The sequence below is a fragment of the Vanessa atalanta genome, chromosome 28, assembly GCF_905147765.1.
Source record: "Vanessa atalanta chromosome 28, ilVanAtal1.2, whole genome shotgun sequence".
In the NCBI taxonomy this organism is placed as follows: Eukaryota; Metazoa; Arthropoda; class Insecta; order Lepidoptera; family Nymphalidae; genus Vanessa; species Vanessa atalanta.
This window is the reverse complement of record NC_061898.1, coordinates 1,904,125-1,924,924: the sequence shown is the minus strand read 5'-3', so window position 1 is coordinate 1,924,924 and position 20,800 is coordinate 1,904,125. Positions and strand designations below refer to the sequence as shown.

At 32.5% G+C, this 20,800-nt stretch overlaps 1 protein-coding gene across 1 annotated transcript in view; it reads left to right on the top strand.

Moving 5' to 3' along the window:
- The first annotated feature begins 1,196 nt into the window (after window positions 1–1,196).
- Window positions 1,197–20,800, top strand: part of LOC125074586 (transferrin-like) — a 33,179-nt gene continuing 13,575 nt past the window's right edge. The window contains exon 1 of the mRNA XM_047685935.1: window positions 1,197–1,476. Coding sequence (XP_047541891.1) covers window positions 1,371–1,476 — 106 coding nt within the window. The 5' untranslated portion in view covers window positions 1,197–1,370. The remainder of the gene's footprint in view (window positions 1,477–20,800) is intronic.

The window sequence follows — 20,800 nt, the reverse complement described above, 5'->3', positions numbered from 1 at the left end:
CTTTTATTAACCCGTGTCTAGAAATTTGCTGGAGCTTTCCTGGACTTAGACTGCAATCATCGCAGTGATTAAAACGCGTGTATCTTCACAGATGATTGCGATCTAAATCCAGACAAGAACCCTTAAATTTCTATGCCCTTAATCTGTGCTTATAATTCATCTCGTGTTCGATTAAGGAAAACACCGTAAGGAAACCTGCATGTGTCTAATTTCAATGAAATTCTGCTAGATGTGTATGAAGCTCACATCATCATGTGTATCGTGAAATGTGTTCCGTTTCCATATATATTACTCATCAGAACATAACCCTTGGTTCCCAAGGTTGGCCCATTGGCGATGTAAGAGGTGGTTAATATTTCTTACAGTGTCAATGGCGACCATTTACCAACAGATGGTCAGTCAGTCTGCCTACTGTAATAAAAATAAATCAGGCCGTTACCTGGTATTACTTAATTGACTAAATTTATATCAAACGAATACAAAAGATCTATCCTAACCCTTTAGGCTGTTTTCCCCACTCCCAACACAAGATTTAAGCTTAAATGGGAATATTATTGATTTTTCATAGTGGGGCATTGCCATTATTCTTTAAAAAAAAAATATTGACATATATATATATAATGTTGTCTTAGATTTTCGCGATTATTACACATTGAAATAAAACTAACGTGGTTCGTTTGCAGTCTGCCCGTGACCACGAACACTGCAAAGTGTTCGAAACGTCGGGATGTTAAAATAATTAATATACGCGGTTAAATCCGTTAAAAACTAGTTTTATTTCAATATATATATATAGTAAAATATTTATATTTATGTCTATAAAATAAGTGAAGCAATAAGAAGGTACTTGAATAAATTGTATAAAATTGTCGTGAAGTATTTACTACATAGCTTATTTTACTTTACTCAGTCTTGTATCGTTTGATATTATATATAATTGTTGTCTGTTTTCATTAAAAACGTCCTCTGTATTTTCTCTGACAAAGGCGTGTAAATATACAGCCCCAGTTTTTGTAAATACCCATTTAAACCTGCTCTGAGTCAGTAACTTTGTTTAAATGTTATTGTCCAGACTATTTGTGAAGATATTATTTTCATACACCTGAGATTTAATTTACACGTCTTTCGAAATAGGTCGGCTTATTCAACTATATTATAATACTAATTTGCCTTGACGCATCAGTTCGAAGCTGGTTCCTACCGCGATATGTCGTAAGACGGCATTGAAAGAGAATATGTGTAGAAATCGCGGTTAAAAAAATTATTAAAAATAATTTAGTTTTAAATTGAAATGAACTATTTTGGCTGTGCAAGTTAGAGGTCATAGTGTTACAAAATAATTAAAAAAAAAACTTTTGGCGGGAAAATAAATGTCAATTACTGTGATAAAAATGAAGTTATTTTGTTTTATATTTTTTTGTGTTGGTGTACGATTGGTTCAATTACAAGGCCTGGGATCGGGTTCTGATGGAAACTGTAAGTTATTTTACTTTTTTAAACTAGTTTTCACTGCGTAGGTATAAATTACTATTACTACTGCGTAGGTATAATCTGTATATTACTTTTTTTTTTTTTATTTAAATCATTGAAAGTTGAATACAAGATATATTTTTATGTGTATTTTTATTTCTGATAATTTATTTAATTATACTGAAATATAAATAACTTGACTTGGACACGTATTAATAACTCATGGTTTAGCAATAACTTTAAGTCAATACTGGAACGGCAAATAGGGCGAAGTATTCTAATAGTCAAAAAAAAAAATCATCTAAATAGAAACTTATATAAAAGATACAATTATTATTATTTTATTTTTTTAATAAAATAATTTCTAATTTATCTACAATATTATTACACTTTAATTATATATAAATGTAACTATTATATATAAATTATATAATAATATTATGAACGCACAGACGTCCTTCCCGATAAATAACAGTGTATTTTTTTGACTATGTAATCCAAAATAGAACAATAGCACATCAAAACTTACTCACGTCCTTAAGTTTTTAATTAAAAATAAAAATATTAAGGTCGATCTACACGGGTGGATCGGTGTTTCCGCGTCGCTTCGCGCAGGTGCGATCTATTCTTTAAGTTGCTTAATTAAGAAGTTATCGATACGCGTTACACAACTGTATTATACAAACTAATTTGTTTCCGTAGTCCAAAAAAAAACTTTCCTTATCAGCACTAAGATTCTAGCATCGATTGCGTTATACGTGTTTATTATTTTATATCAGCGTACTAGACACTATTACCAGCTTCCCAGTACAATAAGGGTATATATAATATACTATAGTGACGACCCAGCTTCAAGTAAATGGGAACGTCAAATAATTAACAATATTTAATACAGTTCACAATATTTTTCCAATTTTTGTTACAATCATTCATTTACTTCCGCTTTTCAAGCCAGATCAACAATTCCCATGACCAATTCGAAAATATTCTTTTTCTTCTTTTATTCATAAAAATGTCAAACCAAAAAGTATCCATTACATTTGTCATATCCTTTTTTATAATGTAGTTCCTTATAATAGCAACGCAATTACTGTTATGTCATTTAAAAATGTATGAAATAAAAATGCATGATATGAAATTACGAATTATTATTAAGTAAAAACATATTAACATTTATATAATTCTGTGATTGAATAAAAGCTATATACAACTTGTAATTTATTATTATTAATAATTATTTATAAATATTTTGTATAAAATAATTTATAGGCTTATAATAGGTACATATCTATTAGTCGGTATACATTTTGTCAGATAACTTCAACAATCATCCCGTTTCAGTCAGCCTACACGGAACCATAATAAATTTTACATTTAAACCTTCCTCGTGAATCATTCCATTCGTTCGTGAAAACCGTATAAAAATACGTGTGATAGTTTTTGAATTTATCGCGTACAGACTTCACTTTGTTATTAAAGAGTTTATTTTATGATTTGCGGTTATTTCATAATCAAACAAGGTTCTTTTGTAATGCTCGAACTAAGGTAAATCTTAAGATTTTCCAGTAAAACCTAAGATTCACCGACATGAGTTGGTAAATGTAAGTATTTATTATAAAGGGACGACTTTTTCGGACTTTTACCATTCCAACCTAACCTAACCTAACATGTAAATCCTAAGATTTACCAAGTGAATGATGGCAAAAGATCGAATACCATTCATAATTGATAAATCTTAGGTTTTACTGGAAAATCTTAAGATTTACCGCAGTTCGAGCTTTTACAGTAACATATATAGTATAAGTAAAGATTTATAAAAAAGGGCATACGACACAAACATGAAAAAGAATAAAAATAATTACATGATAAAACAAGCAAGCTACGGCTTTAATTCTTTTAAATTAATTTGTATTCTAAATTAAGGTTTTAAAAAGAAGTTTTTATATATTTCTTTATAACAGATAATAAGGTTATTTATGTAATTAATATTTTCAAGCTCAAAGCTTTGAATATGAATGTAGAGTATTATTAAACGATCTAGTTACGAGGTTTATTGTGTTAATGTATAGTTTGAATCCGCATCACCTGATTACAATCTGCCTATTTCAACTGAGCTTGTGGCAAAACCTTAACTAATAAATAAGGACATATTTTTTGTAATGGCGAACTTTTAAACGAGTAATCATATAAAACTTATACGGGAAGACTCAGCGCGATTCGCAGAAGGTTTTACTATGTGATATTATTGCGTAAGAACTACTCTTCGCAATTCCAACCGGCTTAATTTAAGACCATTGAGGCGAAAACAAAACAGTTCAGTTTCTATTCTGCTTGTCAGCCATTTTATTTTCATTAGGTTATTGCCAATCTTTAGTATTATTCTCTCTTATTCGTGCTTTCCTTCACAATTCGCCTATAGCCTATATATGGCCCTATGGCCTATTCCAAAGGTAGTAGGAATGAAGATAAACAAACCTTAGATTTACGTATCTCATGCGATTTGCTAATTAACTCAGCTATATTGTGCACTACTAGGAGTTCATGATTTATATATCTTTACTTATTTAACACTATTACACATAACTACTTATTTCCACTTTAACTTTCCAAAATTCCGAAAACAGTTTCGTCGACGTTCAAAACGCCATTTTTTCGCAAATCCATAATGACACAGATTAATCAAGCTCTCGACCAATGATATCGCGTCGATTTTCTGTCAAATGTTGTTTATTTGGCTTTTCTCCTCTTATGGTTGGAATAGAGAATACGCGTGCTGGTTCCCGATCTCACCACCTAACTGACATCAAATCCATCGCGCACGAAGAAATTTGGTAACTCTTTTCTTCGCATCACCAAAAAATGGAATTATCTACCACCATTTGTTGTCCTCATATAACCTGGGTTTCTTTAAACGAGGCGTGAATCTTTCGGGGCGACATGGCGAGGGCGGCGTCTTCGTGTTTGGAGTCAACCACTTACCATCAGGTGGAGAGGAGTCATTTCTTCACCGAACTTCTAAAAAAAGTATTATCAATAAGAATTGGAATGTTGTCTTCAAATCATCGATTTATCATAATAATCGTCGACAACCTCGTGAACATCAATATAATTTAAAATTAAATCACTCGTGGTCGATGGTACCACCCACACTTAAATATTCTAACGCTAAACTGCAATACAGTGGACCCTTGGTAATAAGACAAACGTTTTGCAGGGCAGTGTCGGACTATCAAAATTGTCGGATTACAGAGTACCCTACTGCCTAAGAGTAACGCCCCCAATAATCCGGAATGTTCTACAGAAGACCTTGTAATCCAACAAATTATATATCCAATGATAAGGTTCTATACGTTATATACTCTGAAGTATAAAGAAGTAATATGAGAGCCGAGATGGCCCAGTGGTTAGAACGCGTGCATCTTAACCGATGATTTCGGGTTCAAACCCAAGCAGGCACCACTGAAATTTCATGTGCTTAATTTGTGTTTATAATTCATCTCGTGCTCGGCGGTGAAGGAAAACATCGTGAGGAAACCTGCATGTGTCTAATTTCAACGAAATTCAGCCACATGTGTATTCCACCAACCCGCATTGGAGCAGCGTGGTGGAATATGCTCCAAACCTTCTCCTCAAAGGGAGAGGGGGCCTTTATCCCAGCAGTGGGACATTTACGGGCTGCTAATGTAATGTATGTAATGAAGAAGTATCAGCTATCACATGTAGTCAAATTCAAACTAATCAATCAGAATCCAAACAAAAACCTGCTCAATCGTGAATTTCTACATAAGCGAAGATTGTCAAAAAAATATTCAATAATATTAGACGTGTCGGTCTACAGGGGGTGCCGGATAACCGGGAGTCCACTGTACTTAATATTGTTGTGTTTCGGTTTGAACGGTGATTCAGTGTTACAGACACAAGGGAAATAACACCTCAGATTCCAAGGTTGGCGCGATATAAAGAATGATTAAAAAATCTTTTGAACTATAATGTCTTTGGGTTGTCTGTTGTCTTTTACCTGTTCGCCTACCAATGCCATAAAAAAGCTACGAACGCAATATCCGTATTCAAATATAATACATTAAACATATTTATAACAATACAATTGCATTCGAATTTTTAAACGATTTTTAAAAGATAATTGTTGATATAGGAAGCAGGTTACGGTGACTAAGCGCATAAAAACTGTTTGAGTATCTTGCAAATAATTTTTTTTACACAATACTTTTTGCTCAAAATAAGCAAAAATTTAAAAATATATTATGGCATAAGAAAAGTAGCTTAATTAGACAAAATCAAAATATACTTTATTCAAATAGGCTTTAAAAAACACTTTTGAACAGTTATTTTACAGAACTATGTTAAAAGTAAAACTACCACCGATTCGGAATGTAGGTTCCTAAGAAATGAACCGACAAGAAACTTAAATAGTCTTTTACAACATTTGATAAAACTATTGTTCGTAAAGTGATTCTAAATTACCGGACATAAGGTATCTGTTTATGAGGAGAGGGTTTGGAGTTATTCCACCACGCTGCCCCAATGCGGGTCAATTCATCCATATTTGTAAATCCATCAAACATTACATAAATTAAACACGTTCAATTTCCTTTCTTGACAGAAAAACCCAAAAAAAAAGTTATATACTCGACCCGGATATTAAACCCCAGAACCATTAGATCTACCTTATAAGCTAGCAACGACGCAGTCTGTTGATATTTATATCTACATAATATACCTAACATTTATTAATAATCTACCATAGCCATGAAGACAAAATAAATAAGTTGTCTATGGTATAATTTAAAATAATAAAATTAAATATTCTCTGAATAGCTTCTAACAAAGGCGTTTCCCGCCGCTGGTTTATGGGTTTATGGATAAACCGTTGGTCCTTTGCCTTAACTTTTTCCGGTCGAGTCGTATGCGTTCCATCTGAAGAAAATGAGAAAATTTAATGCATTTTTCTTTGCGTTTGTATTGAGCACATTATCTGCCGTCATCTGCGTCATTCTCTGTTAATAAGTCAGTCAAGAGAATGTCATTGTCATATTATATCTATTATTATTTTAATTCATAGTCATTCGAAGACAGTTACGAAAGTACGTGTAGTCCATTCCATTCAAAGATAAAGATAAACAAAACTTAGATCTACGTATTGGACTCTATTTGACAATAGCTCAGCTATATTGTGCTTTCCACTTTAATTGTAATGTTATGTATTATATGTAATTTTACATAAATATTTCCGTTGACATCCATAGGGAATATCATAGACTATCGTTTTTACAACAGGATCCCAGAAAACGATCAAAATTATTCAATTATAAAATTCAAAAGAGTTGTTAAAGAGCGTTTGTGTGCTAAAGGATATTACAACACTAATTACTTTTTAGTTGACTGCACACCTTGGGAATGAAATGATCGCCTCCAGGCTGTTTCAAATAACTAAAATTGTACATGGAAAAAGGTTAAAAAAAACAAAAAAAAAAATATCCCGCTGAGTTTCTTTCGCCGGTTCTTCTCAGGTCTGAGGTGCTAAATTCCGAACCGGTGGTAGATTTTTGACAATCAATAAGCAAGTGTAAACACTTCTATATTGAATAAAGATTTTTGACTTTAGACTTTTGACTATTCAAGCTCTCGACCAATGGCATTACGCAGAGCCGTCTCAAGCTATGTTGGGTCTCTTGGGCACCCATGAATTTGGGGCCCTTTTGGTAGCTATTTACTACCATGTATAAATAATTTGCTTATGGTCAGGCCTTAAGTATAATTTCTAATAAACGGTGCGGTAATTTTCGTAAATTCGTAGGAATCTAATTGGTTGTACAATCTTATGGCTATAGTATAGCTAATTCTATCATGAAGAGCACGTCTATAGCTTTCTATTTTTAATATCGACTATCGTCACCAGCCTTTTGATATATCAAATATATACATACATATATATATATATATGTTAGTTATTTCTTACAGATATGACAATTTCGAAAATATAATGTATAGCAGTCAACGTGAGCATAAACGTGTAAAACAAATTGTTGGTTCTTCGGGGCCCTCTCAGGGTGGGGGCCCTGGGCACGTACCCCGTGTGCCCCATGGTAATGACGTCAGTTTGATGTAAAATTTTGTTGATTTGGCTTAGTTCTTCTTGTAATGGGTTATAGTATCGTGGGCAATATTTTCATGTTGAAATACTATTCCGTCTCCTTGATAATAACGATGATAAATCACGATTTCCTGATTCCATAAACAGGTATATGGACTTCCCCGATCGGTAAAGGAGAAAGACAAGTTCAGCTTACGTCATCATTTTTGAGGTGAAGTCGTGTTCTTAGGGCTGTCAACCGATAGGGATTTCCCGGATATTATATGATTGAAACGAATTATTTGTTTTTTTAGTTATTCTATCTTAAACATTAATATGTTTCATTATAAACGTATTAAATATTTTATGTTAGTTTATTTTTTAATGGATTCTATTTTAATATATGACAAATTAAAATAAATATTATCATTTATGAATTCACTTATTATGTGTTTTTTCTAAATAAGGACATTAAGGTAATCCTACAGATAATTAAAAACTTTTATTACCTTGTCAGACATATTATATAATAAAAAAATGTTTAAAATTCATATTTTAAACTTTTTTTTATAAATATAAAACGTCATTTAATACTAATAATTTGCACTCAAACTCGTGAACAGGATAGACAAGTTTTTGAAAACGATATTTTATTATGTCATAACTGGCAACCCTAAACCGCCAGAGAAACCTGGTTAATACAATATTTAAATAAGTATTATGTAATCGCCAATGTTTAGTTTCGTTTTCATTTCTTATTGGACCTCTTTAGAGATTTTAAGAGTATTTTTTATAGTTATTTATGTGTTTTCCTTACCTTGATATATATATTATATGAAAAGTTACACACTTTATAATTCTTGAATAATACTATATATTTGATTTGTTGCGATATGTTATTACGTTCTCTTAGTATATTTGGGTTTTTCTGTTGAAACGTTCTCAGTAACAGCACGGAGGCTGGAAGTTGCAGTACACTCCTGTGCCTTGGAATACACGAACAGCCGTTGGTCGGTCTGAACCCTTACATGTCGTGTCGCAATTTCCATTCCATAGAGGAACGAGGGTATAGAGAGTGCATCTGTGACTGTGCGCACATCTGTGCAATGGCCGCAAATGTCAATTTCGGTTAGGAAATCATTATTTAACTCAAAACAACTTTTAGTTAAACACAGTTCAATTTTATGTTAATTTACATTAAAATGTAATTATTCTAGTTATAAACTATTTTTATCAAATCTTAATATCTTATAATTAAAAGAACAATTAATTTAATTTGTCTATTTATATTCTAAATAAACGAATACTTAAATTGAACTTAATCATTATATCACTATGACTCTTATGGTCCACATAACATTGTAAAATATGGTAAACAGAGGATTTATCGGTAAACATAGTTAAGGCCTTTCGAGGGTAAGGGGGTTAAATGTATAACGCTGCATCTTCTTTCGAATATCAAATCAATGTATTTAAGTAATCTAGACATTGGAACTTCGAGTCAAACGTGTTTGCGAGCTGAATTACAAATGGCAACCAAGTCTGTGTTTTTTGTATATTCGCGTATAACTTTTGTTTAAATATAGCTTCAAGTTAGTAACTATTGCTCTATTATTTAAAGCCGTCTCAAGCTATTCTGGGGCCCTTAGGCATCTATCAATTTGGGGCCCTTTTGGTAGATATTTACTACCATGTACAAATGATTTGCTTTTGGCCAGGCCTTAAGTATAGTTTCAAATAAACGGTGCGGTAATTTTCGTTTATCTCTATTCGTAGGAATCTGATTGGTTGTACAATATTGTAGCTAATTTATAACCCTTTTTTGATAAAAATGTTAGTTATTTCTTACAAATATATCACTTTCGAAAATATACATAGCAGTCAACGTCAGAACAAACGTGTGAAAGAAATTGTTGGTTCTTTGGGGCCCTCTCAGGACGGGGTCCCTGGGCACGTGCCCCATGTGCCCTATGGTAAAGACGGTAATGCTATTATTGATATCGGACATTGATACGATTAATTAATCGTACTTTTAGGGATTCTTCATTGCCTTAAAATTAATAGTCCGACTAATGTCGGACGATAATTCTCTGTTTTATGGGAAAAAAAAACCACAAACAACTAATTAAAACATTATTCATTTGCTATGTACCTGCGTTTTGTTTCTTTCGTATTTTTATCTTGTTATTATTGTATAGTTTCAAGTCTATTAGTGTTTACAACGAATACCGATGTACGGATAAAAACAATAGGGTTTATGTTGCATCGTTCTTAATACAGAAGAATAAAAAATTAAATGTAACCTTTTTAAAAAAAAGTAGGTAAGATAAATTTATGTATCAATTTATAAAACATGTTCTGACATGTATAAATATTTAGCCTGTAATATGTACCAATGTAGCCATTGATGCCTTATATTTTATTTATTTTTTTTAATTTTGTTTCGTTTAAAGATGTCATCATCCTCATCATCATCCTCCTGCCCTTATCCCAATTTTACTTGGGGTCGGCGCAGTGTGTCTTCTCCTTCCATACTTCTCTGTCGGACGTCATCTCACATGTAACATTCTTTCTAACCATATCGTCTTTCACACAATCCATCCATCGTTTCTTGGGTCGTCCCCTACCTCATTATCCATCCACATCCATTCACAAACCATGATGTATTTAACTTAATTCATAATTGTGTAAGATATCCGTTAGTATACGTTCATTGATCTCATTAATTGTATAATGTTAACTATTAGATTTTATGTATGTTAGTCTTTTTAAAATTTTAATAATTGTGTAATTAGTATCAGTGGAAACTTAGCTGATGTATGTAATATTATATATTTTTATGCCATAAGTGTCTTCTCATTGTTCGTTTAATAATAATAATAATGTTTTAAATGCGAAAATAAATCTGTCTGTTACCTCTTCAATGCATCGTCACGAAACACCGCTGAACCGATTTAGATGAAATTTCTTATGGAAATAGTTTGAGTCGCGATGTAGGATATCGTTTTATTTTTTATCACGAAGGTTATCACTTAAAGGTGGCTTCGAAGGCTTTAAAGGTGTGCAAAGGTTATATGTGCTATGAAGTTCTACATACATAGGTATTACTACATATATTACAAGACTTCTTCATAATGTCTAAATGAAAAAAAAACGACTAAATCATTATACATAAAACTTTTACCAATAGATGCATCTCGTTTCGGAGAAAGTAAAGATCTGATAAGCTATAATTTCGGAAAAATTGTACCTACCTATAGGATTTCCTAAATGATCCGATTAGTTCTACTATTCTCCGATATATACAAAAAGTATTCCGCTGGTCTTTTCCCTCTAAATAATAATTTGTCCATAATATTACATTGCAAAAAAAAAGTTAATAAAACATTGCGGACGAGTCCGGTTGCCTGACCTTGGGCACGACCGTGGCGTTAAGAGTTTCGATATTATCAACTACATGTAAATAAAAATATAGTCTGTCTCGTTTTGGTGAAGGTAACGTTAACAAAAATGAGAGTAACCAAGTCGGACCAAAACTTAAACAATGTACTTCCTATTTATATTTCGGGATGTTTTTAACAAACTGGGAATACTCACTGTTACGTCAGAATATATATACATGTAGTTGATAATATCGAAACTCTTACCTCCTACCTTGTTTAAAACATCCCGAAGAGAGTCTCTAGCTCCAAGATTATAAATAGACCGGATTGGTCTCTTTTGTAAAATAATTCATTATATTATCAGATTCAATATCTGCAGCATTACCCCAAAGTTATATGCCATATGACATAATACTGTGAAAATAACCAAAATATACTAGACGAGCGGTATCAGTATAAAATCGATTACTTTCAGAATTATCGAAATCCGAACTTAAATTTGATTGACTTTCTAAGTAATATTCAATTCCAGAAGCGAGTGAATAGCAAATTATTTAATTTATTGCCAGCTTAAAAAAATATTATAGAACATAATTTATTGTATAAAAATTTTAAGAAAATTAATTAAACATTTTTTGAGCATCGTCTAAAGATTATACATAATTATTTAAGACAATTATTGTGATGAATTCGAATGAGGAAAATCAAAAACCTGCAAAGTATAATTGGCGGGGAAAAAAGGTCGCATTAAAAAAAACTCCATCTACACAGATAATAAAATATCAAAAAACCCAACAACGGGAAATAACGTTTGGTCAGTTAAAATGATATACAGATTGACGTCAGCATAACAAACAATCACAGCTGCTGTCCAGTTGGATATAGCTTCTTCAGGTCATCATTTCACCTGGCTGCGTTTGCCGACCCGCGGTCTCAATCCTCGGACTCTGCTCCAACGGCTTTTAGTCCTTTGACATACGTGACCAACTAACTGCCACTTCAGTCTGCTAATCTTGCTATGTTGATTTCTTCTTTGAATTACCTCAATTCTGATCTTATTCTTCAATAAAATCGAGATATTAAAAAAAAAATTGTATTTAATTGTTGAGTATACGTGTTTATGTAGAAAAACCAGGCTTACACAAACAAGACTAAACAAGTTACCTCGATGGACGATATCATTTCTAACGTTACCGAAATCTGTGGTATATTAAATAAATATTTATCATTCGAAAAGGATTAAAAACTTACAGTACGTGTCGTACTGAATGTCGTTTAAATGTAGTATCGAGAAATAAAAAAAAAAAAAACAAATCAATATTCAATTTGACAAATGCACTTAATTTAAATGTGATAGATTTTATTTTGCCGTTGCTAGGTCTTGTAATAATGCTACGTCTTGTAATAACGCCACTGACGCGCACGTTACGCACCCTCAACGTCATAGCCGACAGGGTGGATTTGTTTTGTTGCAGCCTGAGTGAACTCAATACGAATTTCGACCAGCGTCCTTTGTGTTCATTTTATTTCGATTGCTTTGAAATAAATTCCTAGTTTTTATACATTTTTGGAAAGCTAAGAAAACGGTTATGTTTTTAAAATAATCTGCAGGACAAGTTTTATAACGATTTTTTTAGTTTTTAAGGCATGTTTGTAGAAAAAAAAACAAAAAAATATTGAAATAATATCTTTTTCCGTCTCGCATTTTTAAATTTGGACGGATAATTACTATTTTAAAATTGACAAATAACCAGTGTTTAATCGTTTTTATAAATCAGAAGAAAAAAATCGATTTTAATTGATACTTTTTTTTAAATAAATTTTTGAAGTTGCATTTTTGACTTATTTTGAAAAAAACTAAAAAACATGATAACTCAAAAATGGTTAACTTTTGCATTATGCATATGGGGGTTAAAATTATCGCAAATAGTCACCCCTATCACCTCCTAACGGGAATACGTCGAATTACCAATAACAGGGTTATTGGTAATTATATAATGTAGAGACTTATTTTAAACATTGTTAATATACGAGCTGTAATATCGAATTAGGACAACCATGTCCCGTAATGATATGTAAAAGCTCGAACTAAGGTAAATCTTAAGATTTTCCAGTAAAACCTAAGATTTACCGACATGAGTTGGTAAATGTAAGTATTTATTGTAAAGGGACGACTTTTTCGGACTTTTACCATTCTAACCTAACCTAACCTAACATGTAAATCTTAAGATTTACCAAGTGAATGATGGTAAAAGTTCGAATCTCAAAGTTTTATGGACATTTACCATTCATAATTTTGTATTATAAATAAATAAATAGCATTCTACGTAAGTTGTGTCGTTCTATACCTGAATATACACGTGTGGAATATCTATATTATTAAAATGGCCCTGTCTTTGAGTTATAATGAACTTAACAATCTGAAACAAAAAAACTGCAATCAAAGTCGATGCATAAATAAAAAGTAACCGAATATGTACCCATAACATTACATTACATTAGCAGCCTGTAAATTTCCCACTGCTGGGCTAAAGCCTCCTCTCCCTTTGAGGAGAATGTTTGGAGCATATTCCCATGCTGCTCCAATGCGGGTTGGTGGAATACACATGTGGCAGAATTTCGTTGAAATTACACACTTTCAAGTTTCCTCACGATGTTTTCCTTCACCGCCGAGCACGAGATGAATTATAAACACAAATTAAGCACATGAAAATTCAGTGGTGCCTGCCTGGGTTTAAACACGAAATCATCGGTTGCACGCGTTCTACCATACTGGGCCATCTCGGCTCACTCATAAATAAGAGACCAATTAAGAAAGTCTTCCTTTTTAAGTGAGTTAATAAACAACAGAAATCAATTCAACTCGATTTGGACACACAGACTGAAGAGAGACGATATAAATCGCTTTGACCGGAATCGATTCTAACTCGCCGGTTACATGTCTTAACACATGGGAGTTGGTCAACAGGTTTAGGACTATTTGCGCAAACCACTTCCCTGTTAGAAAGTAAAAGTATGCTCTATGTCCAGTGAATATCTTGTTAAAATAAGTATTACATCCATTCGAATACTCTGTAAACTATTCCTAGTACATCAATAGTATCAAAATTGTCATTTTTATTAAAGTAAATTCTTATAAATACTTTTGAATTGTCTCGTAAAAATATATCATTACGATATAATTAAAGTCGTATTATGTATCGTAGATTATGTTAAATTGTCATTTTTATATGTAACATAAAATTGGAATATAAGCCTTCGTCTGGGGAGGCGAGCGCCATTTTGAGTTTATATTTTTGTCTATGGTCATTTATTTTTCAGAGAATGTTTCGATACTTTTTGTATCTTTCCAACTAAATTAACATAGTATATATAATATAATTTGTTCATTATGAAGCACTTTATTTTCGTGTTCCAGTTTGAAGGGTGAGTGAGCCAGTGTAACTACAGGCGTAAGCGATATAAAATCTTAGTTCCCGAGGTTTTATGATTAATATTTGTTACAGTGGCGATAAGCGATGGCGACAACGTACCATCAGATGATCCATTTGCCAGGTTATCTATATAAAAAAAGAACAAAACTCTATGGCCAATGTACGATTAAGTATATTAATTTAAAAAATACCCGTCTCAAGACGCACGTCAGAAATGATAACTTAAACTAATCCAAGTTGAACTATTTAATATTGATATTGTTTAAGTTGAGAAAAGCTTAGGCTTAAAATAAATTTATTACATTACAATGGAAGGAAAGGTTATTTATTAATAAAATCTTTAATTGATTATAAAATACATTAGAATTTTGTCTATGTATATTATTAGTATCATTATTGCCTGTCTTCCGCTGCGTAGGGAAGCCAGACAGTTACGTAACGAAGCTGTTTACCCTCCCAAAAGAAGTAATCACTTCAAGACAATACCGTCCAGTTCGTATTCCTTTATTTTAATAATTACTTATCGAGTCATTTTCAAAGATCTTAACATTATGTAATATTTAGTATCTTAAATATGTATTAGATATATATTACATATACATATGTATATATGTAGTAAGTATAAGTATTAGTGTGTAAATATTTGTATGTAAGTTTATGGCTGCACCGCCTACGCTGATGGTTTTAAAAATTCTCTCTCAGATTGGGTCGTCTGGAAGAGATGGCTAATTAGCCATAAATCCGCCCATAGTACAACACTCGTATTCAACACTTATTTTACTAATTTTGTTTTACGTTTTTTTCTATGTGTTTCGTGTTGTTTGTGGTTTACGATAAAGTATATTTTATTATGAAATCCTCGCGGAAAACACGAGCCAGCATTGAAGTGCTCTGCGGAAGTCCTCCGTACAATGAGGACAATTGAGTCATATTGCTAATAACATCTTAGACATTAAGCAACAGACAGATAAGGAAAAAATGTCTTTATTAGCTACTTTATGAAACGCGCGGTCCGTTTTATTCACGATAAATGTTTTAGGAATTTATCATATCAGTTAAAAGTTGTAAAATCTGTGTTTGTGTCAATAAAGTAGTCTATGACTAAATATAATGTATATCTACGGTAAGATACCAGTATTATATATATATATATATATATATATATATATATATATATATATATATATATATATATATATAAGTTTTTAAATTACCATGATTATTTTTATTACTATAAGTATTCGAAACGGGATATTTACCATGTTTTTTTATTTTTATTTGTTGGAGCTCGATATTTCTACATTACGAGACTGACTGACTGACTGTTAATATCTCGTTTCAAATACTTATAGTAAGTAGAAGTAGTAGTAGTATTATATATGTAATGGCTTACTGTATAATTTTATATAATATTTGACAGTTTCGAAAGCTATTTGAGAGTCTATGCTCGCCCCTGAGGAGATCTCCGCCGAGCACGGAGCACAGGAGGGGTCGCAGATGCGCTATATCGACAAGGTCCCGTAGCCTTTGCCGAAGCCTTTAGTGGTTTTATGGGTAGGAATCCCACATAATCCGGTTTCTCCCCCTGAAGCGATGCGGATGATTGACAATTAGTCAACTGTGCTGAAGTATATACTCTTATAATCCTATTGGACACGACAAGATCACAAAGTACAGACACAGCATCAATGACTTAACGAGCTTAGGTAGTCGCCATTTTTTTATAACCTTCAAGCATCATTTTTTTATTTATTTATTAATCTTAAAATTGAATAAACTTCAACCTTAACCTTTTCAAAAAAAATTACACAGACTACTAACAAATATAGATAAATAAAATACAAATGAAATATTTTTGAGCCTAATGATCGTGACTCATAGCATTGATTATTAAAAAAAAAAAGCCATTATGATGTTATCTATCAAAATGGATGTCGATATTAGTGACGTAGCGAATGAAACATTTCGCACAATGCGAATGTTTATTAATGAATTGAAATATTTTTTTATTTCTATACAAATAAATTTGAAACTTAATTAAAAATAGTAGTTAGACAGTAATAAGACTTATTGGACCTACATATAAGTTAAATCATTACATTTTATGTTCAATATATGTTGATTTGGTATTATTAAGATTGGTTATTTTGTAAATACATTTACACAACGGTGTTTTAGAAAGTTCCGGGACAGTCTGGACATGTTGAAGGGTTCCAAAAGTGTTTGTATAAAATCCTTTATAAAATTAACCAAAACCTTATAAGATTTTAAATTAACATTAATTTTTACTACAACGAGTATTTAATACGGGTTATTGACCATGTTTTTTTTTTGGTGGAGCTCGATAGTTCGGCATCGAGAACAAGTGTCTCGTGAACAAGATATTCGTAGACAAAGTCGAAACTCTTCAAATCGGAACACAACATTAGAGTACTGCTGTTTGGCGGTAGAATATCTGATGAGTGGATGGTACCTACCCAGACAGGCTTGCACAAAGCCCTACCACCAAGATAATTGTTGATAGACTATGTATACCAACAATTAAAGAGAATATTTTACTAATATTTAACTGACAAGAAGCGACGTTTAAAAATTAATAAATAATAATTAATATCAAATCCCTATTCACTATTTGAACGAAACTTGAGTGCTATTCGTGCGAAGTCTGTAGCGATGACTTGTAAATAACACTTAAACGTAACATGTCATTTTGTTACGAAAAATTTTCCTCATTTTTTTTTTCCTTGAAATCAAGACGAGGTTCATTAAAACGTTCTCAAGGTCCGACAAATTGAGCCGAACACAATTAACATAGTGTAATACATCATACTGATATTATAAGGTATGTTTTGTTTCTTAATAATAACGTCTATAGAAATGAGCTTTAAAGTTTAAGTTAGACAGCTCAATTTTCGTCAGCATCAATTTGACGCTTTAGTCTTTTTCCTTTCGACTGACAATAAAAAATAAGCGTCTGTTGCATTAAATGTAGTTTTTTTACATATTTTATCGAATATAACGTATATTATCTTATGAGTTCTTAGTCTTGTTCAGATACTAATTATATATATATTAATTATTACTACAGAGTCTCCCCCCCAAAGAATCTACCTGACAAAATCTGCTGACATACCTACTATAAAATATCAAATTAAATCGAAGACAATGAGATTTAGACATAGACAAAATGACTACGTTTTACTAGTTCGATATATCCCTAACGTATAAATATACAATAGACAATATAGACCAGCAAATAGGTTTTACATAAAACTATCGCACGTGCGGTGACACAGCAAAGAGCAATTAAAAGTAACGTAACAGAACAATTAATTGAATTATTTCTTATATTATGTATGATACATCCCACATTATATAGTTAAATTGAAAGTAAAATGGTGGTAGGGTATCGTGCATGGGTATGGGTAAGTACCACCCACTTAACAATTCTATCGCCAAACAGTAGTACTCAAGTTTTGTTACAACGCTATTGTCTATGGGTGATGTTGACCACTTACCATCTGGTGGCCAATTTGCTCGTCCGCTTACCGATATCATAAATAAAAAAAAAAACACAAACCGTACCGAGCCAAAACGAGTGACGTCATAACACACTAAGAAACACAAACTTGCATTCCCAACACTCCAAGTTATAGTTTCTTAAAATAATTCTGTATTCTGTATTCCACAAGACATGTCTATGGGTGCTTTGAGAGATTTCACAATGTACAATCCAATTAATTTCCAATATTTTAAATTTAACACCGGTTTTTTTACCCTTGCCATACGGAATACCGTTTTTTAGCAAATAACGAGACGCGAGTTACAAGCTCGTTTGCGTTTCCATTGGCATACAGAATGAAGAACCTGTGCCCGCGCGCATCATAAAAAAACACTCATCATTATTTTTCCCGCCAAAAGAAATATATCTTAAGGCGAGAGATCACCTTTGTCAGGATTAGTCATGATTTATGACTTGTGAATGCTATCGGATAGCAAGATAAAACGTCAAAATCAATTGTAAATAATAATAAATAAATATTGGACAACATCACAAACATTCCTCTGATCCCAATGTAAGTAGTTAAAGCACTTGTGTTATGGAAATCAGAAGTAACGATGGTACCAGAAACACCCAGACCCAAGACAACATAAAAAACTAATGAACTTTTACATCGACTCGGCCCGGAATTGAACCCAGGACCGCGGAGTGGCGTAATCATGAAAACCGGTGTGCACACTGCTCGACCATGCAGGTGTAAAATCAGTGTTTAGTCAAAAAATCAAATTAATAGTCTAAATAATAACTTTATATCACAAATGAACCAAAATTAACAAAAACTATCGTAGATTACACGGAACAAAAGCGATTCGTCGTATTTGTGGTGCATTTTAGATGAAGGGTTCTCTTCCCAGTTGAATGCCGCCATTGCGTCTCCGCTAACCATAAACACGACGCTCCGCTAGATTTTGACAGTGTAGTTGTCAAATCTAGTTTCGACGTAATTCAACAATAGCGCTACGCATGCGCCGTCGTATCTTTAAAAATACGCTCTATGAATAATGAAACATTGTTATTGTTGAACGCCATCCTATATAACACATCATAATAAAAATATATATATATACTAATATAATAAATACGTAAATAACTCTGTCTGTTACCTCTTGACACTTAAACCGCTGAACCGATTTAGATGAAACTTGGTTCGAAGATAGTTCGAATCCCCAGAAAAGAACAAATGCTACGTTTCTTAATTCATTCGAGGGCTTAGAATGGGAGCTGAGATGGCCTAATGGTTAGAACGCGTGCATCTTAACCGATGATCGCGGGTTCAAACCCAGGCAAGCACCACTGTATTTTTATGTGCTGAATTTGTGTTTATAATTCATCTCGCGATCAGCGGTGAAGGAAAACATCGTGAGGAAATCTGCATGTGATTTCAACGAAATTCTGCCACATGTGTATACACCAACCGGCATTGGAGCAGCTTGGTGGAATATCCTCAAAGGCAGAGGAGGCCTTAGCCCAGCAGTGGGAAATTTGCAGGCTGTTAATATTGTTAAAATGAGGTGACGTTTTTACGCTATAGGTAGTTTTAATTTTCGAATACTACCTGAACATGACTTTAGCGGATAAGTATACAAAAATATATCAACTAGCTTTATATCCATTTATATACCTTTTGTTAAATGTTGTGTTCGTTTTGTGTACAGCATTCCGTTAAAAACCGGTACATCAACACGCCCACTCATGATGCAGTCACACGCTAATTATTTGTAAACACATAATACTATATATCATATTGATCTCTTGTGACACGTCTGCATGGACCAGCGCGTATAACTAGAATAGTCTAGTCAGGACTTCTTGACGCTTAAAATCACAATAAACTCCTCCAATTAACTTTTTAAAATTAAACTTGACCTGCCGGGGCTTCGCACGGGTGCAATGCTGTTTAACTAAATATATAAACTGCAGAAGAATGTCTTACAACTTTCAAATTTTGTCAGTCGTTAGACAATACAAACCGCTATGTCCCTCCGTATAAATCTGTAATATCTTCGAAAATATTCTTTTAAATTTCATGCTGTAAATGGTATATCAATCTATATTAAATGCACAATGTACTTAAGGTACTTAATTCGATAAGTAATGCTGTATTGCTTAAAATCGCTTCGAAAACAAACCATAATTTCTCGTAAAAAGTAATGGATAAAAAATGGTTATTGTGGACTATCCCTAAGAGATAGACATATACCATCGCACCTTTTTATGGTGTACAATACTGTAGGGTTCAGCTAGCGTTTGCAATGTAAGCGCAAAATATCCTCTTGAAACAATCTATCTATTTAAAAAAAAAACGGCATCAAAATCCGTTGTGTAATTTTAAAGATCTAAGCATACACAGGGACAGACAGCGGTAAGCGACTTCGTTTTATACTATGTAATGAAGTCTATGGGACAAATTTTAGCTATCAAGACTGAGTATTTATGGCTGTGTGTGCAGCAAGATTTTTTCAAGTATAGATAAATGGTATCAACTTTTATGTAGATCTGTGTTCCAATTTGAATGTTGGATGAGCCGGTGCAAAGTTTATTCCAGGAATAAAGATAAACAAACCTTAGATTTACGTATTTCATGCGATTTGTTAATAACTCGGCTATATTGTTCTTGATTAACTTCTCTTCTGTCATGATTATTTTTATTTTTAATAGGACACTATTACACGTAACTACTTTTATCCACTTTAATTTTACTGTCAAAATTCCGATAAAAGTTTCGCCGACGTTCAAAACGCTATTTTTCGCAAATCCACGCTATGTCTAAATACATGTTTTATTTGATGTAATATATATAGACGATAATTATTTTCTTGTTTCTCGCATAAATAATGTGGTAATTAAGTCATTATATCAT